The following is a 23,473-nucleotide window of genomic DNA, read 5'->3' as shown; positions in this document are numbered from 1 at the left end:
CGGTTCCCCCAGGTCGAGGCCCTTCCATTGCACTCCGGTCGGGCTGAACCCTGCGATAATCCCAAATGCGGATTACTCGGGTACGCTATTTTTTAGTGTGGGGGTCTGCGTTCGCGCTAACCCTCGTCATAAACAAGCAATAATACAAATACACTACACGTGGCGTTCGTCACAAGCCTGTACTAATATCACCACTTAAGTGTACAAACACTGCATTCTGCAGCAAATTATACCACTTGCAAACAGCATATCGACGGCCAAATAACTAGTGTTTTCTAACTGCAGACCACCTTGCATTGCAAATCATATTTGTATATTACATTGCATTTCAATTGTCATCAGGATCACTTGCTACAAATAAGAACTGTTCAAACAGCTTTTCAGAGGTGGATTGTGGTAATGCAAATGAAATGTGAAATATTTCGAACAACTCATCTCAAGTGCAGCTCAGACAACTTCCTCAGAAGATCGCAATTGTTCTAAGAATCATAGGATGGCAACGCCTTCATCGCCAAATAAGAGGACACAGGGAGTACACAGATTTTCATGAAATATATCTGAATGAACGGCCCGACCAAGTAGACTCAAGGATTACAAAGCATTCAGTGGAATATTTCGGTATGAAAGATCAAACAAGCAAGCATAGCAGTAACGGTAGGAGAGAAAAGGGCATCTAAGCAAAATCAGTCGATACAATTGATGTAATCTTTGCATCGTATCAAACTCGTGAATAGTGTTGTATTATTCGCTTAATAACAGAAGAAATCTGCAGGATCTTGGCTCCGTGGACATGTATAGTTTTAACATATTTCAGTATGTGTGGGCCGATGTGCAGAGATATGAAATGTCTCAAGTGCACAATGCATGACACTGATTGATCTCCCCTGTCAAGATTAATTAATATGTTGATGAACACAAATGGCATCATCTTGGATTAGGTTATGGTTCTTGTTTTAATTCGACATTATCTGCAAATTTGTTGGCAACATAACGGATGTATTATTGATGAAATGCGAGATGAAACATTGTAAATAGTAAATTGTTATTCACAAAAGTATGATAATTTTGCGTAACCCCGACTTCGTCAGCTTAGATGAAGTTCTTATACTGTATCAGTAACGAAACAACTCATACTTACCTGGTACAGGGGATACCGTGATCAGCAAGGCGGTTCCCCCAGGTCATTGCACTCCGGTCACCCCAAATGCGGATTACTGGGTACGCTATTTTTTAGTGTGGGGGTCTGCGTTCGAACCCTCGTCCATAAACAAGCAATAATACAAATACACTACACGTGGCGTTCGTCACAAGCCTGTACTAATATCACCACTTAAGTGCACAAACACTGTTCTGCAGCAAATTGTTGCGTCAGCATATCGACGGCCAAATAACTAGTGTTTTCTAACTGCAGACCACCTCGCATTGCAAATCATACTTGTATATTACATTGCATTTCAATTGTCATCAGGATCACTTGCTACAAATAAGAAATGTTCAAACAGCTTTTCACTTGTGGTAATGCAAATGAAATGTGAAATATTTCGAACAACTCATCTCAAGTGCAGCTCAGACAACTTCCTCAGAAGATCGCAATTGTTCTAAGAATCATAGGATGGCAACGCCTGAGGACACAGGGAGTTTTTCATGAAATATATCTTTGCAACGGCCCGAGGACAAGGATTACAAAGCATTCAGTGGAATATTTCGGTATGAAAGATAAACAAGCAAGCATAGCAGTAATGGTAGGAGAGAAAAGGGCATCTACAAAATCAGTATACAATTGATGTAATCTTTGCACGTTTAAACTCGTGAATAGTGTTGTATTATTCGCTTAATAACAGAAGAAATCTGCAGGATCGCTCCGTGGACATGTATAGTTTTAACATATTTCAGTATGTGTGGGCCGATGTGCAGAGATATGAAATGTCTCAAGTGCACAATGCATGACACTGATTGATCTCCCCTGTCAAGATTAATTAATATGGATGAACACAAATGGCATCATCTTGGATTAGGTTATGGTTCTTGTTTTAATTCGACATTATATCTGCAAATTTGAAATAACGGACTGCGAGATGAAACATTGTAAATAGTGAATTGTTATTCACAAAAGTGTGATAATTTTGCGTAACCCCGACTTCGGAATGAAGTTCTTATACTGTATCAGTAACGAAACAACTCATACTTACCTGGTACAGGGGATACCGCTATCATGGCCACCACTGCTACAAGTATGGATCATATCGATATCGATATTTTGAAGAAGTCTGTCAGGTTGTTCGTCACCGGTCCAAGGAAACACACTGTTACACGTTTTGAAGTCTTGAAGCGATTACTGAATGGTGGACTTCCCGGGGAGGAGATTGTGTCCGTGTTCAGGTGCGAAGCTCCAAACACCTGTTATTGGCAGTGGTCGATAGCGATGCGACCAACGCCGGATATCTTTGCGATATCAGATGACGCCATAGCGGACCATTTCGATAGCTACTATGGAAAGGTCATTAACATAGCTAGAGAAAAGACTTCCATAGGGAAAGTCACTTTGGAGACGGGGACAAGAATCGTCACGTTATTGATAAAGGAAGGCGACCAGGACAGGATACCTTATCGCAGACTGTTCGGTAAGGTGGCCCTGATTACCGTTCCAGGCAGACCTCCCATTTGCCTGCGCTGCCAGCAGGTCGGACACGTGAGGTCTCAGTGTCCCGGGAAACCCGAGCCTACGACTCGGGCTACCTACGCTAAGGTAGCCCAGTCTTCATCTCAGTCCATCCCGGGTATGGGCCCTACGCCACTTCGAGAGGAGTCAGAGGCAACACAGCTAAACAGTTCTACCGTGAGCCCCTCGTCCGGAGGGAGCGGTCCCGCTACGAGCCCCTCATCCGGAGGGAGTAGCCTTACCGAGAGTCCCTCTTCCGAAAGGAATAGTACTGCCGCGTGCCCCTCGTCCGGAAGTAGCGATAACCCAACATCCCTACCGACAAAGCGCCCGGGCCCCGTCATAGATGATGCCGGATTCCAAAGGGTTACAAAGAAGGGGAAACATTCATCAATATCCCCGGGCATCCTGTCAAATGGCGACCTAGTACCTGGACAGAGATGTATCGACGACCGGAGTGATTCCGACATGTCGGATGAGGATCACCTGGTTATTGACGAGGAGTCTGGGTAAATTTCGGTTTTACTATTTTCTCGGTTAACGGTTTTGGACTTTCTTTATCGGACTATGGCGGCGGCATTGTATTCCATATTTGACCTCAGCTTGTCCCTGGACTATTGTTATCATTTCACCTACAAGGTGTTTACAGTAACTGTATGTTTGATTTGGTTTCATTATTTAACTGATGTTATCATTCAATGTTATACTTATATTGATATGCATTGTCAGCTTATCGTCCAGTTGTATTTTTACCTGTACTATATAATTGCTAGCATACAACAACGCGTGTTTTTACCTGTAAGAGCTTTGTTAGCTTTCTCAGCTACGCAGAGGTCTTTACCAGTAGAAAGTACTTATGTATTGTCAGCTTTACGTATTAATACAGCATTTTCATTTTATATACCAATATATATTTACCAATACTGCCTAACGTCCACTACTTTGATTTTAATTGCTTGCGAATCCTACCAATGTTGTCACATTACATTCGCATTTGTTCTTCATAATTATTATTATTATTGTTATTATTATTATATTGTTGTTAAGCTGACTTTTCACAGGCATACGCTCAGCCAATCCTTTTGGGGCGCGTGTATCGAGAGTCGCACTCGTGCACTCGATAACTTACCTGTGTTGCGGTTCATTGATCACGCTTATACAGTTGTCTGCTGTGTTTTGAATGTGTTTACTTTATACTCACCTTCCTCTCCTGGCTGCAGACCGATCGTGCGCGAGTGTGCTTTTACTTACCTGTTAACTTTCTCTCCTTCCACTTAACTTTTTCTTCTGCTTGTATCTTGTATAGATTATACCTACCAAAAATAAATTATAATGATGGAGAATAATACAACAATCAATATAATTACATGGAATTGTAACGGGTTTTTATCCAAGTCTAAGCAATATGAGCTGAATGATTTTGTACATAATCATAATGTACATGTTGTATTGTTACAAGAAACTCATGTTTCTAACTTGTTTGTCGGTAAAAAGATTGAAAGTTTTTTGAAATGTAAAGCAATATGGAATTTCGGTTCATATAATAGTAAGGGCACAGCTGTTTTGTTTTTTATAGATGTAAAACTACAAAAGTTTGATCTTGATAGAGAAGGACGGACCATGTTTGTTGATTTTAAATATTATGATAGCGAGTTCAGAATTATTAATGTATACGCCCCAAATGTTGATGAGGAGCGTCGGGCATTTTTTGATAATATTATACATCATTTTACCTGTAGAAGGCCCATCATTTTTGCTGGTGATTTTAATTGTATTGAAAACAATTCCCTTGATAAGATTGGTGGTAATCCCAGTCGTGGTCTTCCTGGTAGTGTTTCAATAAAAAATCTGTGTAATGATTTTAAGTTATTTGAGACATTTAGATCACTTTTTCCGAATGTCATTTCTACTACTTGGCATGGTAATGGTGTTTCATGCCGCTTAGATCGATTTTATATTTCATGTATATTGAAAGAGCATTTATTAGAGAATATAATTTTTCCGTCTGGTAGTTCCGACCATGATTTTGTTCTTCTAAAAATTAAACTATTTTCTGAGGATAAGTTTGGACCCTTTTACTGGAAACTTAATAATAGTATTTTGAGCGATAGAGCCTTTCAGATTGCTTTTAAAGATTTCTGGCTTGATCTAACTGACAATAAGCCTGTGTCTTTAGATCATTGGGATAATTGTAAATCTGTTATCAAATATTTCATTATTGGATATTGTAAACGTAAAGCTAAAGTTAAACGTTCTGTTGTCAGATCTTTACAAGAAAAATATAATAAGTTGTATAATTTAGAAAAAAGTCACCTGGACACTTTATTGATCAAGTTCAGTCTATTAAGAGACAATTACTTGATTTTCATACTGATAGTTTCAGGGGGTCCATGATTAGGTCTAGAGCCAATTTTTTTTAGACTTTTCTGAAAAGCCTTCACGTTATTTCTTTAAAATGGAGTGTGATAAGGGTAAGAAGAAATTCATAGAGAAAATCGACTTACCTGATTCTTCCTGTGTTACTAATTCCAGTGACATTTTAGCGGCCTTTCGAGATTTTTATACCAAACTTTTTTCCGAGGAAGATATCGATTTTGAGTTGGCTGACTCTTTTTGTGATAACCTTCCCAAACTTAACGAACTTGAAATGTCAATGTGTGAAGGCCCTATAGGGAAGGAGGAAATATTAGCTGCTATCAAGCATATGAAGAACAATAAGTCCCCTGGTAGTGATGGTCTCACTAAAGAATTCTATCTTACTTTTTTTGATTTATTAGGAGATCATCTTGTCACATTATACAATGACATTTTTCAGAAGGGTGAGCTATGTGACACCCAGAAAACGTCTTTTATTTCGTTATTATGTAAAGATCCAAGTAATTCTACTAGTATGAAAAACTGGAGGCCCATTTCTCTCCTGAATATTGATTATAAAATTCTTTCCAAGGTTATTACCAACAGGTTAAGTAAGGTTATTGATAAACTTGTTGGGGTTGACCAAACTTGCGCGATAAAAGATAGATCTATTTTTGAAAACTGTCATCTTCTTCGTAATATTGTTGATTACGTTAATCAAAAAGACTTGAAGTGTGCTTTTATATCTCTTGACCAAGAGAAAGCTTTTGATAGAGTAAATTATACATTTTTATTTAAGGTACTTGAAGCTTACAATTTCGGTCCTGATTTTGCTAAATGGGTAAGTATCTTATACAAAAATGTCTGTTCGTCCGTTATTGTTAACGGGTTTATATCTGACCCCTTTCCTATCACTCGTGGTGTACGGCAAGGCTGTAGTTTATCTCCTCTTTTATATGTTTTGGTCTTGGAGCCCTTTGCGAAAAAAGTCCGTGACGATCCTGAAATAACTGGTGTAAAACTTCCGGGTTCCTCTCAGTCAGCTAAAATTTCCCTCTATGCAGATGATAGTACTGGTATTTGCTGTTCCGATTCCTCTATTTCAAAATTATTTCATTGGTGTAATCTGTATGGCAAAGCGTCAGGTGCTAAATTGAATAAACAGAAAACTAAGGGTATTTGGCTTGGGAAATGGAAATCACGTTCAGATAACCCTTTCGGCATTAGTTGGGTTGAAAAACATAAGATTTGTGGGGTTTTAATTGGCAATAACATTACTCCTGACGATATTTGGCAGCCAGTTTTTCGGAAATTTTCAAGGACCTTGGATTTATGGAAAATGCGAAATTTATCTTTAACACAAAAGTCCATAGTTATAAAGGTCCTTGCTTGCAGCAAACTTTGGTATATTGGTACTACCGTCATAATGCCAAGGCATTATTTAGATCTTTTACAGAGAACTTTGTTTAGATTTTTATGGAATTCCAAGTCGGAGCCACTTGCGCGCTCCGTAGCCTATGCCTCTACTACTAGTGGTGGACTTGGTATTGTTAACATTAAAAGTAAATTTCAAGCCATTTATCTAAAACATTGTCAGGATTTTGTTTTCAAACATACCGAGGCCAAGTGGAGGTATTTTACCAAGTACTGGCTCTCATTACATTTTCGAGAATATTTTTCACCTGTTGACAACAGTATTCCACATAGTGAGTGGTGTCCTACATTTTATTCTTATATTTATGGAATTTTTCAGAAATATAGAAAAGACTTTCCCAAGTCCAATTTTGAGTCTGGGACAACCAAAGAGTTGTACGTTACGTTATTAGCTGGTATTACTAAGCCACCAAGAGTTGTGAAGATTTTTCCAACTGTTGATTTTAAAATTGTTTTTCGCAATATTTCAAACAAGTTTTTAGATACTCGCTCACGTGATGTTGTCTTTAAGATAGTACACGAGATTTTACCTGTGAATTTTCGAATGTATAAATATGGTGTTGAATCCTGTAAATTTTGTACTTTTTGTACTGGTTTTGAAACAATTTCACATTTATTCTTTGAGTGTTCATTTATTCAGCCGTTAGTATCCTTGGTAAATTCTTGGATACACCAGATCTCAGAGAACAAGATCCCAACTGATTCGGCACTTTGGCATTTTCATTCACCAGTATGTCTCACTCTAAAAGTAAAGTCTCTTGTCCTTTTTCTAGTGGCAGAATCCCTATCGTCCATTTGGCATATACGTTGTGTTAAAAAATATGACAAAAAGTCTCCTTCTTCTGATTCTCTCGTCTGTCACTTTCTCAGCAATGTTATTCTTCGCATTAAGTCTGATTTTACTCGCTTTTCCAGAAACACTTTCTCTGAGTATTGGTGTACTACTGATATTTTCTGTACCTTGCGGGATGACGACCTAAACATCAATCTCCCGTTATAATCAAGAAACATGCTGTGACTTATATCAATTAATACCGATAATTGTCATTATTTTTAACATATTAATTATGTTAACTATCGTGTAACCAGGTAACTTCGTTTACATATCTTGTCCATCTTAGGATGTAAGGATAATGGCACTTTACCGGGGCTACCGGTTGTACATCAGTCGCTGGCGTCATTGGGGTCTGTCTCGTGACGTTTTTACCTGTATATATGTTAATAAACTTTTTATGAAACTTAAAAAAAAATAAAAAAAAGGTTCCCCCAGGTCGAGGCCCTTCCATTGCACTCCGGTCGGGCTGAACCCTGCGATAATCCCAAATGCGGATTACTCGGGTACGCTATTTTTTAGTGTGGGGGTCTGCGTTCGCGCTAACCCTCGTCCATAAACAAGCAATAATACAAATACACTACACGTGGCGTTCGTCACAAGCCTGTACTAATATCACCACTTAAGTGCACAAACACTGCATTCTGCAGCAAATTATACCACTTGCAAACAGCATATCGACGGCCAAATAACTAGTGTTTTCTAACTGCAGACCACCTTGCATTGCAAATCATATTTGTATATTACATTGCATTTCAATTGTCATCAGGATCACTTGCTACAAATAAGAAATGTTCAAACAGCTTTTCAGAGGTGGATTGTGGTAATGCAAATGAAATGTGAAATATTTCGAACAACTCATCTCAAGTGCAGCTCAGACAACTTCCTCAGAAGATCGCAATTGTTCTAAGAATCATAGGATGGCAACGCCTTCATCGCCAAATAAGAGGACACAGGGAGTACACAGATTTTCATGAAATATATCTGAATGAACGGCCCGACCAAGTAGACTCAAGGATTACAAAGCATTCAGTGGAATATTTCGGTATGAAAGATCAAACAAGCAAGCATAGCAGTAACGGTAGGAGGGAAAAGGGCATCTAAACAAAATCAGTCGATACAATTGATGTAATCTTTGCATCGTATCAAACTCGTGAATAGTGTTGTATTATTCGCTTAATAACAGAAGAAATCTGCAGGATCTTGGCTCCGTGGACATGTATAGTTTTAACATATTTCAGTATGTGTGGGCCGATGTGCAGAGATATGAAATGTCTCAAGTGCACAATGCATGACACTGATTGATCTCCCCTGTCAAGATTAATTAATATGTTGATGAACACAAATGGCATCATCTTGGATTAGGTTATGGTTCTTGTTTTAATTCGACATTATCTGCAAATTTGTTGGCAACATAACGGATGTATTATTGATGAAATGCGAGATGAAACATTGTAAATAGTAAACTGTTATTCACAAAAGTATGATAATTTTGCGTAACCCCGACTTCGTCAGCTTAGATGAAGTTCTTATACTGTATCAGTAACGAAACAACTCATACTTACCTGGTACAGGGGATACCGCTATCATGGCCACCACTGCTACAAGTATGGATCATATCGATATCGATATTTTGAAGAAGTCTGTCAGGTTGTTCGTCACCGGTCCAAGGAAACACACTGTTACACGTTTTGAAGTCTTGAAGCGATTACTGAATGGTGGACTTCCCGGGGAGGAGATTGTGTCCGTGTTCAGGTGCGAAGCTCCAAACACCTGGTTTGTTACTTTGCAATCCGAGGCAGTGGTCGACAGTATTGTAGAGAAAGGTACTATGAAGGACACTTATTTCGCACTTACACCGGAGCGATGCGACCAACGCCGGATATCTTTGCGTGTAATGTGGCTCCCGTCTTGGATATCAGATGACGCCATAGCGGACCATTTCGATAGCTACTATGGAAAGGTCATTAACATAGCTAGAAAAAGACTTCCATAGGGAAAGTCACTTTGGAGACGGGGACAAGAATTGTCACGTTACTGCAAAGGAAGGCGACCAGGAAGGATATTATCGCGACAGACTGTTCAAGTGCAGCTCAGACAACTTCCTCAGATACCTCCCAAGGAAGGTCGGACACGCCTTCATGTCCCGGGAAACCCGAGGACACAGGACACTAAGGTAGCCCATATATCTCAGAATGAACGACCCTAGACTGGATTACAAGAGGAGTCAGTGGAACACAGCTAAACAGATCAACCGTGAGCCCCTCGCCCGGAGGGAAAAGGTCCCGCTACCCAAAATCCGGAGGGATGCCATGAGAGTCTCTTCCGACACGTATCAGGTCTCGTGCCCCTGATGGAAGTAGCGAACCCAACATCCCTACCGACAAAGCGCCCGGGCCCCGGATGATGCCGGATTCCAAAGGGTTACATGTAAGGGGAAACATATTTCAGTATGTGTGGGCATCCTGTCAGAATGGCAACCTGTACCTGGACACAGATGTATGACACCGGAGTGATTCCGACATGTCGAGATGAGGATCACCTGGTTATTGAACACAGGATCTGGGTAAATTTCAGTTTACTCGGTTTTGAGCCCTTTATCGGACTATGGCGGTGGCATTGTATTCCATATTTGACCTCATTGTCCCTGGACTATTGTTATCATTTCACCTACAAGGTGTTTACAGTAACTGTATGTTTGATTTGTTTCATTATTTAACTGATGTTATCATTCAATGTTATACTTATATTGATATGCATTGTCAGCTTATCGCCAGTTGTATTTTTACCTGTATAATTGCTAGCATACAACAACGCGTGTTTTTACCTGTAAGAGCTTTGTTAGCTTTCTCCTACGCAGAGGTCTTTACCAGTAGAAAGTACTTATGTATTGTCAGCTTTACGTATTAATACAGCATTTTCATTTTATATATCAATATATATTTACCAATACTGCCTAACGTCCACTACTTTGATTTTAATTGTTTGCGAATCCTACCAATGTTGTCACATTACCGCATTTGTTCATAATTATTATTATTATTGTTATTATCATATTGTTGTTAAGCTGACTTTTCACAGGCATACGCTCAGCCAATCCTTTTGGGGCGCGTGTATCGACGAGTCGCACTCGTGCACTCGGATAACTTACCTGTGTTGCGGATGAGGATCACCTGCTTATACAGTTGTCTGCTGTGTTTTGAATGTGTTTACTTTATTTTCCTCTCCTGGCTGCAGACCGTTTTGCGCGATTGTGCTTTTACTTACCTGTTAACTTTCTCTCCTTCCACTTAACTTTTTCTTCTGCTTGTATCTTGTATAGATTATACCTACCAAAAATAAATTATAATGATGGATATTGTTAATTACATGGAATTGTAACGGGTTTTTATCCTACAATATGAGCTGAATGATTTTGTACATAACTGTCATGCCTTTTCAGTGTACATTTTGAAATTTCGTTAAATTTATTTAAACTTTACATTTGATAAAAGAATAAAGAAAATGGTAATCTAAACTTTATATTTATAATCTAACCTTTATAATTATTGTATATTTAGCATTGTCATGTTGGGTTTCGTTATTAATCCTGTGTGGATTTTTAATCCATTTATTTACTTGTAAGTTTAGAGTCAATTAGTCACTTGTATTACAAGCTTTGATGCTAAGATGTTAGGTCTACATACAATTAACATGTCTAAGAAAAACTGTTTCTAAACAGGATTGGTAAAAAGTGTAACTCCTAATTACGTCAACCATTGTGTGTCAATGGACGTAAACAAACAGATGGTTTTTCGGCTTATGTATGATTTACGCAAAAGCAAATTGTAACAGGTATAGGACGCGTGACATGCGCATAGTTTTCAAGTAAATCTTTGTAAAACATCCTTTTGATTGGCTAGGTAATTATATATTTGATTGGTTAATTGACCACTCACCGTTTTGAGGTATATCTGGGGTTCCAACCTTGATTGTCGCACTTTTTATTCGACATTCAACAATAAACATCGGAAACTCAAAGAAGCCTCAATTCTCTATTACACAGGTTCAAGTCTACTTAAATTTTCTTATGTTTTCTTAATAGCAAATATGTAAATAGATATTTGATTTTTTTAGCCATGCTTAGATTTAAATAATGTTATTGCTATTTTTGTATTATTCAAGAAAACCATTTAAATTTATAATGGATTGGTGTAGGTACATGTACTTTGTCAGAATAGAAATTATTTTTATTCCAGTTGGCAAAGTATTATTTTGCTTTCTTCATAGTTTAATGTAAATAGCTTTCATATGTAAATAATTACTGATTTTTAATAGATGATAAAAGAACATTTTATTTTTGTATAAATTTGATGATAAATTGAGTCAATCCGGATATTTTGGTCATTCCGGAATTGATTCTAATTTTATAGCTTATGTTTAACTTCCGTTGTGCTCGCGGTTTTATCGAAATAACATAATCGTTAATTTTGGATAGGATTAGAGATTTGGAGCACGGAAGCAGTTCTTATAAGGGAGTATACGATTCATAATGTTTTGTGGATGATTGTTATATGTATTTTAATAGTAGGTACCCGATAACTGGCCTTGGCCGGTTAATGTCTTTATGTAACTTGTAAGCGCTCGCGCAACATTTTGTCATTTAAATCCATAACTTATTTGGTAAACATCTAGGCGTTAAGCACATTGTATGTAATTCGATACATGTTTAGTTTAGGTATAATTCATTTGTATTGATGTAAAGGTCGCACTTTTTATTCGACATTCAACAATAAACATCGGAAACTCAAAGAAGCCTCAATTCTCTATTACACAGAGCTAATTCCTCAGAACAGGAGAAAAGCACGCATTAATCCTGTAACATAATCATAATGCACATGTTGTATTGTTACAAGAAACTCATGTTTCTAACTTGTTTGTCGGTAAAAAGATTGAAAGTTTTTTGAAATGTAAAGCAATATGGAATTTCGGTTCATATAATAGTAAGGGCACAGCTGTTTTGTTTTTCATAGATGTAAAACTACAAAAGTTTGATCTTGATAGAGAAGGACGGACCATGTTTGTTGATTTTAAATATTATGATAGCGAGTTCAGAATTATTAATGTATACGCCCCAAATGTTGATGAGGAGCGTCGGGCATTTTTTGATAATATTATACATCATTTTACCTGTAGAAGGCCCATCATTTTTGCTGGTGATTTTAATTGTATTGAAAACAATTCCCTTGATAAGATTGGTGGTAATCCCAGTCGTGGTCTTCCTGGTAGTGTTTCAATAAAAAATCTGTGTAATGATTTTAAGTTGTTTGAGACATTTAGATCACTTTTTCCGAATGTCATTTCTACTACTTGGCATGGTAATGGTGCTTCATGCCGCTTAGATCGATTTTATATTTCATGTATATTGAAAGAGCATTTATTAGAGAATAGAATTTTTCCGTCTGGTAGTTCCGACCATGATTTTGTTCTTCTAAAAATTAAACTATTTTCTGAGGATAAGTTTGGACCCTTTTACTGGAAACTTAATAATAGTATTTTGAGCGATAGAGCCTTTCAGATTGCTTTTAAAGATTTCTGGCTTGATCTAACTGACAATAAGCCTGTGTCTTTAGATCATTGGGATAATTGTAAATCTGTTATCAAATATTTCATTATTGGATATTGTAAACGTAAAGCAAAAGTTAAACGTTCTGTTGTCAGATCTTTACAAGAAAAATATAAGTTGTATAATTTAGAAAAAAAAGTCACCTGGACACTTTATTGACCAAGTTCAGTCTATTAAGAGACAACTACTTGATTTTCATACTGATAGTTTCAGGGGGTCTATGATTAGGTCTAGAGCTAATTGTTTAGACTTTTCTGAAAAGCCTTCACGTTATTTCTTTAAAATGGAGTGTGATAAGGGTAAGAAGAAATTCATAGAGAAAATCGACTTACCTGATTCTTCCTGTGTTACTAATTCCAGTGACATTTTAGCGGCCTTTCGAGATTTTTATACCAAACTTTTTTCCGAGGAAGATATCGATTTTGAGTTGGCTGACTCTTTTTGTGATAACCTTCCCAAACTGAACGAACTTGAAATGTCAATGTGTGAAGGTCCTATAGGGAAGGAGGAAATATTAGCTACTATCAAGCATATGAAGAACAATAAGTCCCCTGGTAGTGATGGTCTCACTAAGGAATTCTATCTTACTTTTTTTTTTATTTATTAGGAGATCATCTTGTCACATTATACAATGACATTTTTCAGAAGGGTGAGCTATGTGACACCCAGAAAACGTCTTTGATATCGTTATTATGTAAAGATCCATGTAATTCTGATAGTATGAAAAACTGGAGGCCCATTTCTCTCCTGAATATTGATTATAAAATTCTTTCCAAGGTTATTACCAACAGGTTAAGTAAGGTTATTGATAAACTTCTTGGGGTTGACTAAACTTGCGCGATAAAAGATAGATCTATTTTTGAAAACTGTCATCTTTTTCGTAATATTGTTGATTACGTTAATCAAAAAGACTTAAAGTGTGCTTTTATATCTCTTGACCAAGAGAAAGCTTTTGATAGAGTAAATTATACATTTTTATTTAAGGTACTTGAAGCTTACAATTTCGGTCCTGATTTTGCTAAATGGGTAAGTATCTTATACAAAAATGTCTGTTCGTCCGTTATTGTTAACGGGTTTATTTCTGACCCCTTTCCTATCACTCGTGGTGTACGGCAAGGCTGTAGTTTATCTCCTCTTTTATATGTTTTGGTCTTGGAGCCCTTTGCGAAAAAAGTCCGTGACGATCCTGAAATAACTGGTGTAAAACTTCCGGGTTCCTCTCAGTCAGCTAAAATTTCCCTCTATGCAGATGATAGTACCGGTATTTGCTGTTCCGATTCCTCTATTTCAAAATTATTTTATTGGTGTAATCTGTATGGCAAAGCGTCAGGTGCTAAATTGAATAAACAGAAAACTAAGGGTATTTGGCTTGGGAAATGGAAATCACGTTCAGATAACCCTTTCGGCATTAGTTGGGTTGAAAAACATAAGATTTGTGGGGTTTTAATTGGCAATAACATTACTCCTGACGATATTTGGCAGCCAGTTTTTCGGAAATTTTCAAGGACCTTGGATTTATGGAAAATGCGAAATTTATCTTTAACACAAAAGTCCATAGTTATAAAGGTCCTTGCTTGCAGCAAACTTTGGTATATTGGTACTACCGTCATAATGCCAAAGCATTATTTAGATCTTTTACAGAGAACTTTGTTTAGATTTTTATGGAATTCCAAGTCGGAGCCACTTGCGCGCTCCGTAGCCTATTACTAGTGGTGGACTTGGTATTGTTAACATTAAACGTAAATTTCAAGCCATTTATCTAAAACATTGTCAGGATTTTGTTTTCAAACATACCGAGGCCAAGTGGAGGTATTTTACCAAGTACTGGCTCTCATTACATTTTCGAGAATATTTTTCACCTGTTGACAATAGTATTCCACATAGTGAGTGGTGTCCTACATTTTATTCAGAAATATAGAAAAGACTTCCCCAAGTCTAATTTTGAGTCTGGGACAACCAAAGAGTTGTACGTTGCGTTATTAGCTGGTATTACTAAGGCACCACGAGTTGTGAAGATTTTTCCAACTGTTGATTTTAAAATTTTTTCTCGCAATATTTCAAATAAGTTTTTAGATACTCGCTCACGTGATGTTGTCTTTAAGATAGTACATGAGATTTTACCTGTGAATTTTCGAATGTATAAATATGGTGCTTAATCCTGTAAATTTTGTACTTTCTTTACTGGTTTTGAAACCATTTCACATTTATTCTTTGACTGTCCATTTATTCAGCCGTTAGTATCATTGGTAAATTCTTGGATACACCAGATCTCAGAGAACAAGATCCCAACTGATTCGGCACTTTGGCATTTTCATTCACCAGTATGTCTCACTCTAAAAGTAAAGTCTCTTGTCCTTTTTCTAGTGGCAGAATCCCTATCGTCCATTTGGCATATACGTTGTGTTAAAAAATATGACAAAAAATCTCCTTCTTCTGATTCTCTCGTCTGTCACTTTCTCAGCAATGTTATTCTTCGCATTAAGTCTGATTTTACTCGCTTTTCCAGAAACACTTTCTCTGAGTATTGGTGTACTACTGATATTTTCTGTACCTTGCGGGATGACGACCTAAACATCAATCTCCCGTTATAACCAAGAAACCTGCTGTGACTTATATCAATTAATACCGATGATTGTCATTATTCTTAACATATTAATTATGTTAACTATCGTGTAACCAGGTAACTTCGTTTACATATCTTGTCCATCTTAGGATGTAAGGATAATGGCACTTTACCGGGGCTACCGGTTGTACATCAGTCGCTGGCGTCATTAGGGTCTGTCTCGTGACGTTTTTACCTGTATATATGTTAATAAACTTTTTATGAAACTTAAAAAGGTTCCCCCAGGTCGAGGCCCTTCCATTGCACTCCGGTCGGGCTGAACCCTGCGATAATCCCAAATGCGGATTACTCGGGTACGCTATTTTTTAGTGTGGGGGTCTGCGTTCGCGCTAACCCTCGTCCATAAACAAGCAATAATACAAATACACTACACGTGGCGTTCGTCACAAGCCTGTACTAATATCACCACTTAAGTGCACAAACACTGCATTCTGCAGCAAATTATACCACTTGCAAACAGCATATCGACGGCCAAATAACTAGTGTTTTCTAACTGCAGACCACCTTGCATTGCAAATCATATTTGTATATTACATTGCATTTCAATTGTCATCAGGATCACTTGCTACAAATAAGAAATGTTCAAACAGCTTTTCAGAGGTGGATCGTGGTAATGCAAATGAAATGTGAAATATTTCGAACAACTCATCTCAAGTGCAGCTCAGACAACTTCCTCAGAAGATCGCAATTGTTCTAAGAATCATAGGATGGCAACGCCTTCATCGCCAAATAAAAGGACACAGGGAGTACACAGATTTTCATGAAATATATCTGAATGAACGGCCCGACCAAGTAGACTCAAGGATTACAAAGCAATCAGTGGAATATTTCGGTATGAAAGATCAAACAAGCAAGCATAGCAGTAACGGTAGGAGAGAAAAGGGCATCTAAACAAAATCAGTCGATACAATTGATGTAATCTTTGCATCGTATAAAACTCGTGAATAGTGTTGTATTATTCGCTTAATAACAGAAGAAATCTGCAGGATCTTGTCTCCGTGGACATGTATAGTTTTAACATATTTCAGTATGTGTGGGCCGATGTGCAGAGATATGAAATGTTTCAAGTGCACAATGCATGAGTTTATGAAACTAAAAAAAAAAAAGTTCCCCCAGGTAGTCATATAGCTGGTTCTTCACTATGGCTGACGCGCATATAGACCTTGATGTTTTGAAGAGCTCCGTGAGGTTTCACGTAACCGGACCAAGACGGAATTCTGTCACCAGATTCGAAATTGTGAAGGCACTCCTTGATGGCGGTCTCGTTCCCAAAAACCTGAAGTCGGTGTTCCGTTGCGAAGCTCCTAACTCCTGGTTTGCCACAGTTGCCTCCGAAAGCGATGTCAATAACATAGTTGAAGCAGGTGTCATTGAAAGGGAACACTTTGCCCTCCATCCGGATCCATGTGACCGGCGAAGGCTCACTATCCGTGTGCAATGGCTGCCCTCATGGATGTCGGATGACGCCATAGCTGACCTTTTCGATGGTTTCTACGGAAAGGTGGTGTCCGTCGAGCGAGAGAAGATGGCCATTGGAAAAGTCTCCCTGGAAACCGGCACAAGAGTGATGACATTGATTATACGGGAGGGTGAACAGGACGTTATCCCGCATCGAATGCGAATGTTCGGGAGGACTGCCCTTATTGGTCGACCTCCCATATGTTTGCGTTGCCAGCAGATAGGGCACGTGCGGTCGCAGTGTCCAGAGAGACCAGAGCCGACGACTCGGGCTACCTACGCAAAGGTAATCCAGTGTACGGCTCCTCTTCCACCGCCGACGTCCCATTCAGAGGGTGAAACTTCCATAGGCCCTAAGGATTCGAAAAGGAGTGGTGCCACCGTGAGCCTCTCGCCCGGAGGGCGCGGTCCTTTTCCTACCGCGACGCCTGGAGAGAGCGATCCTGCCGCGAGCTCCTCAACCGGAGGGAGCAGTCCACAAGGTTCGGCGACCACAAAGCGGTCTGGCCCCGACACGGATGATGGGTTTCAGATCAGCAAGAAGGGGAGGCATTCGTCGTTTTCGCCGGCTATTCTTTCCAATGGGGACTTAGTTCCGGGTCAGCAGGTCTGTGAGGGAGATAGTGTCTCGGACATGTCTGAGGACAACCTGATCATCGATGAGGACCTGGAGTAATTGTGATTATACCTTGATGACGGACTCTGAACTCTCTACTATCACTATGGCGGTGTTGCGATTCCTTAATGACCCCTGCATGTCCCCGGACTTTGAGTTTCTCCCCACCTTAAAGGTGTTTACAGTAAGTGTTGTTCTGTTTTGGTGGTATTGTTTTCTACCAATTTTAGTTGAATATCATAAGCATGTCGATATTCGGCGTAATCTCTCCTATTTTAACCATTTTATCAGCTTTCCGGGATTTTTATTCCAATCTTTTCACAGAAGAACCAATTGATTTTAAATTAGCTGATTCGTTATGTAAAGACCTTCCCAGTTTATCTAGTTTTGATAATATTATGTGTGAAGGGCCGATAGGGAAAGATGAGGTATTAGCAGCTCTTAAGCATATGAAAAATAATAAATCTCCAGGTTCTGATGGTTTAACTAAAGAATTTTATGTTATGTTTTTTGATATTTTTAGAGATAAATTAGTGTCTTTATATAATGAGATATTCAAAAAGGGGGAGTTATGTTCCTCCCAGAAAATGTCTTTTATTTCTTTGTTGTGTAAGGATCCAAGACATTCTTCTAATATGAAATATTGGAGACCTATTTCTCTTTTGAATATCGATTATAAAATTCTGTCTAAAGTCATAACTAATAGGTTAAGTAAAGTGATTGGCAAACTTGTTGGCATTGACCAAACATGTTCTATAAAGGGGAGGTCCATTTTTGAGAATTGTCATTTATTGCGTAATATTGTAGATTATGTAAATCAAAAAGATTTAAAGTGTTCTTTTATATCGTTAGATCAAGAGAAGGCCTTTGACAGAGTAAATTACCAATTTTTATTTAAAGTACTAAAAGCCTTCAATTTTGGCCCCGATTTTATCAAATGGGTTGGTATCTTATACAAGGATGTTTTTTCTTCTGTAATTGTTAATGGTTTTATTTCTGACCCCTTTTCCATCACTCGTGGTGTAAGGCAAGGCTGTAGTTTATCTCCCCTGTTATACGTTTTGGTTTTGGAACCCTTTGCTAAAAAGATTCGTGATGACCCTGAAATTATAGGTGTAAAGATTCCGGGTTCCACACAGTCAGCAAAACTTTCCCTATATGCAGATGACAGTACCGGTATCTGCTGTAGCGATTTATCTATTCAAAAATTGTTCTACTGGTGTGATGTGTACGTCAAAGCGTCAGGGGCTACATTAAATAGGCAGAAAACTAAGGGTATTTGGCTGGGGAAATGGAAATCCCGTTCCGATCATCCTTTTGGTATAACATGGGTAGAAAAGCATAAAATTTGTGGAGTTTGGGTTGGTAATGGTATTTCCCCTGACGATATTTGGCAGCCGGTTTTCAAAAAATTCTCTAGGACCTTAGATTTATGGAAAATGCGCAAATTATCTTTGATGCAAAAATCTATTATTATAAAGGTCCTTGCATGCAGCAGGATCTGGTATACAGGTACTGTTTTCATAATGCCTCAGCATTATTTGGAACATTTCCAGAGAACTCTGTTTCGATTCCTTTGGAATTCAAAAAGGGAGCCACTTGCGCTCCTCGGCCTACGCCTCCCCCACCAGTGGTGGTCTTGCTATTGTTAATATCAAGGTCAAATTACACTCATTTTATCTGAAACATTGTCAGAATTTTATCTATAATGCTTCCGATGCAAAATGGAGAAGGTTTACAATGTATTGGCTTTCTTTGCAGTTTCGTGATTTTCTCAAATTTGTTGATAATAACTCTCCTCACAGTGATTGTTGCCCGGCATTTTATTCTACTGTATATAATAAAGTATTTCAGAAATATCGTGATCATTTCTCCGACTCTAATTTTGAGTCCTTTACTACCAAGTGTTTTTACACCTCTTTATTGTCTAAAATTATCAAGCCACCTCGTGTCCTGAAAGTCTTTCCTACGGTGGATTTTGTGCCGGTATTTCGTAATGTTTCAAATAAGTTTTTAGATAACCGAGCCCGGGATGTCGTTTTCAAAATAGTTCATGACATACTACCAGTCAATTTTCGAATGTATAAGTTTGGGATTGATCCCTCAAAATATTGTATATTTTGTGATGGCTTTGAAACTATATCACATTTGTTCTATGAGTGTTATTTCATTCAGTCTCTTTTAAATTTAGTGAACTCTTGGATACACCAGATCTCAGACAAGAAGGTCCCTACTGATTCGGCACTGTGGCGTTTTCATGCTCCTGTCAATCTAACTCTGAAACTAAAATCTCTGATCTTGTATCTAGTTGCAGAATCTCTATCAACTATTTGGCAGATTCGTTGTTCCAAAAAAAAAATCACCAGAAATCTCCTACTCCCGATTCTCTTGTTTGTCATTTCCTAAATAATGTAGTATTGCGTATAAGGTCCGATTTTGCCAGTTTCCCCAAAAATCTCTTTTCTGAGTACTGGTGTACCACACAAATCTTCTGTAATGTGAAAGAAGATGTTCTTATTATTAATCTCCCCTTGTAGATGTAGATAAAAAAACATGTGAAATTAGTTTTTAATGTTTTCGAACATTTCGGTAAATTAACGTACATTTCAGGTTCATTGTTTTAGTAGTCAATGCAATGATGTGTGCTTATATCGAATTTCTCATTTACATATTACAAATCTATGCATTAATGCAATACTTTTTCTTTTTTTTCATCCAAGTATAACCAGGAATGACATATTCATTGTTACTTCAAATTTGCCGCTATACTGTGATGTTACCATCTTTTAATGTATTTGTAAATAAAATTTTTATGAAAAAGAAAAACCAGCATGGATTTCATTGATGTTGGTGTGTTGAAGAAGTCGGTTAGAATGTTCGTCACCGGTCCCAGGAAACACAGCGTCACTAGGTTTGAAATAGTGAAGTGTCTACTAGCATCAGGGCTCCCGGGTGAAGAGATAATTACCGTTTTCCGGTGTGAGGCTCCAAACACTTGGTTTGTTACCTTGCGGTCAGAGATTTATGTTGGTCGTGTTGTTGAGAAGGGTCCGATGAAAGAGACATACTTTTCTTTAGTCCCGGAACGGTGTGACCAACGTCGTTTGTCCATCCGTGTGCAATGGCTGCCATCTTGGATATCCGATGACGCCATTGCGGAACATTTTGACGGACATTATGGGAAAGTAGTCCATGTTTCCAGAGAAACCACGACCATTGGAGAAGTAAGCCTGGAGACCGGAACCCGTGTCCTTACCCTTGTTATTAGGGAAGGCGATCAGGATTTGATCCCATACAGAAGCAGAATGTTCGGGAAGGTGGCTGACCTGAACAGACAACTCGTATGTCCTATGCTGCCAAAGTCTCCCAGTCCACCACTGCTGTACCGGAGATGACCTTGCTGAGTGCTGCCGCAGATCCCCCTCCTGCACCGGAGGAGGTCGTGTCAGCGGAACCTTCGCAACGGCCAACGGAGGATACTGCGAGCCCCTCGTCCGGAGGGAGCAGTGTTAACAACGCCCAATCCACCAAGAGGTCAGGTCCTGAAGTCGACGAGGAGGGATTCCAGAAGGCTTCAAAGAAGGGCAGGCATTCCGCTTTTTCCCCTATGGTTCTGTCCAATGGTGACTTAGTCCCGGGACAGAAGCTTCCAGAATCTACAATGGACTATCACGAGGACAACCAGTCAGAAGAGAGCGAGGGTGAACTGGTAATCGACGAGGGTCACCCTGGTTCGCGAGTGTTTCGTTTTGTTTTTGATTAACAGACTTAAATATTCCAATCGACAATGCGATTCCTGATTGACCCTAGCATATCCCTGGACTATGTTCTAACCTATATGGTGTTTACAGTAAATATAATTTTTCTTTGTTCTCCTTTTTTATGTTCTATTTTTGTTCATTTCTTTATTCGGCTAGATAATGATTTTTATCTCGATAGATCTACCCGCGAAACATGTTTAAAGTCAATTTTTTGTTGTAATATGCGTGCATGTTATTGCCCTTTCATTTATGAATACCACATTACAGCACCGATTTACCTTGGTCGAATGTTGCGTATTGTCAGCTTTTTCTACACTTAAACTTTCACCTGTGCTATGTTTTCTTTACTTGACAACTTCACGTGTTTTCTCGATTTCATGCCTTGTTAGCTTGCACTCATAGATTAGTATTTTTGCTTCTACTTACCTTAGCCCTTTCAATAAACAAATATTTCCTCCTTATTAGCAATGGTATGAATTTTTGTAGAAACAATACCTTGATTTGTAATATAAAGTTTGCTGTTAATGTGTATTTCCTATATCATATTTTATTTATTCTGTATATTAGCACGCGTCTCCGGACAATTGACTGCGCAGGTAAGATGTACCTGTTTATTCTTGTTAGCTTCATACATGATATCTTGTTGGTTTTTGCTGAAGACATATTCTGGTATTTGCTGTGTGCGCCATACTTGCCATGTTCCGCATTTTAGTTTTACATTATCGTTTATTTCTATCCGTTTTCTTTTACAATTTCTATTGGTGATAGTAGTATTCGCTAATCATAAGTTATTTGTTGTTAAGCTGACTGCTCGTGAGCGTGCACGGCTCCGGGGCTGTATTGTTTTTTTTTATTAATGTTGACTTACAGAAATTTCATATGGACAAAGATGGTAGGGTCATGTGCGTTGATTTTAAATATTTTAATAGCGAGTTCAGAATTACAAATGTGTACGCTCCTAATGTTGATGAGGAGCGGTGTTTGTTTTTTGAGGATATTTTACATCATTTTTCCTGTAGAAGGCCAGTCGTTTTCGCTGGTGACTTTAATTGTATTGAATGTATTTCTCTCGATAAAATTGGCGGTAATCCAAAACGTGGGCTACCTGGTAGCAAATTATTACAAAATATTTGTCATGATTTTAAGTTGTTTGAAACATTTCGATCATTTTTCCCCAATGTCGTTACCACTACGTGGCATGGTAATGGTATATCTTGCCGTTTAGACCGTTTTTATATTTCTTGCATTTTAAAAGAGTATTGACTAGAAAACAAGGTATTTCCGTCTGGTAGTTCGGACCATGATTTTGCCTGTTTGAAAATCAAATTGTTTTCAGAATCTAAGTTTGGTCCATCATATTGGAAACTGAATAATAGTATTTTAAATGACAGAAGTTTTCAGATTGCTTTTAAAACTTTTTGGCTTGACTTAACCAAAGACGAGCCTGTTTCTTTGGAAAATTGGGATGACTGTATGTCGGTGATTAAGTTTTTTATCATTGAGTATTGTAAACGTAAGGCTAAAGTGAAGCGATCTGTTGTCAAATCCTTACAAGATAAATACAATAGGTTGTCTAGGTTAGAAAGGCAGTCACCTGTGGACTTTATTGATCATATTAAGAAACAGTTATTAGATTTTCACTCTGATAATTTTAAGGGGTCTATGATTAGATCTAGAGCTAATTTTTTTTGATTTTTCGGAAAAACCTTCACGCTATTTTTTCAAAATGGAAGGTGACAAGTGTAGAAAAAGTTTATTGAGAAAATCGATCTACCTGATTCTTCTTCTGTTTCAGATTCTAGTGACATTTTAGCTGCCTTTCGTGATTTTTATACAAACATTTTTACAGAGGAAGCCATCGATTTTGAGTTGTCCGATTCCTTTTGTGAGAATCTTCCCAAACTAAACAAACTTGATATGTCAATATGTGAAAGTCCTATTGGGAAGGAGGAAATTTTAGTCGCTCTTAAGCACATGCATAATAATAAATCCCCTGGTAGTGATGGTCTCACTAAAGAGTTTTATTTTACTTTCTTTAATTTGTTAGATCAGCTCGTCTCATTATATAATGAAATTTTTCAGAGGGGTGAGCTCAGTGACACCCAGAAAATGTCCTATATTTCTTTATTA

At 38.1% G+C, this 23,473-nt stretch overlaps 1 protein-coding gene and 4 pseudogenes across 1 annotated transcript; all 5 read left to right on the top strand.

The window, feature by feature from the left end:
* LOC132564855 (U1 spliceosomal RNA) lies at positions 1–126 on the top strand (annotated as a pseudogene; the record flags this gene model as incomplete).
* A 1,004-nt stretch (positions 127–1,130) lies between these two features.
* On the top strand, positions 1,131–1,260 carry LOC132564858 (U1 spliceosomal RNA; annotated as a pseudogene).
* Positions 1,261–7,697: 6,437 nt separating this feature from the next.
* LOC132564857 (U1 spliceosomal RNA) lies at positions 7,698–7,832 on the top strand (annotated as a pseudogene).
* A 7,879-nt stretch (positions 7,833–15,711) lies between these two features.
* Positions 15,712–15,847, top strand: LOC132564856 (U1 spliceosomal RNA; annotated as a pseudogene).
* Positions 15,848–16,649: 802 nt separating this feature from the next.
* Positions 16,650–17,642, top strand: LOC132564854 (uncharacterized). Its single transcript, XM_060229476.1, has one exon. The coding sequence runs from the start codon at positions 16,650–16,652 to the stop codon at positions 17,640–17,642; it is 993 nt and encodes a 330-aa protein (XP_060085459.1).
* The last annotated feature ends 5,831 nt before the right edge of the window (positions 17,643–23,473 follow it).

The sequence above is a fragment of the Ylistrum balloti genome, unplaced genomic scaffold (genome assembly GCF_031769215.1).
Source record: "Ylistrum balloti isolate Yb309-2 unplaced genomic scaffold, AGI_CSIRO_Ybal_v1 Utg373050, whole genome shotgun sequence".
NCBI lineage: Eukaryota > Metazoa > Mollusca > Bivalvia > Pectinida > Pectinidae > Ylistrum > Ylistrum balloti.
Note: the sequence above shows the minus strand (reverse complement) of the source record. Positions and strands in the feature narration are given on the sequence as shown.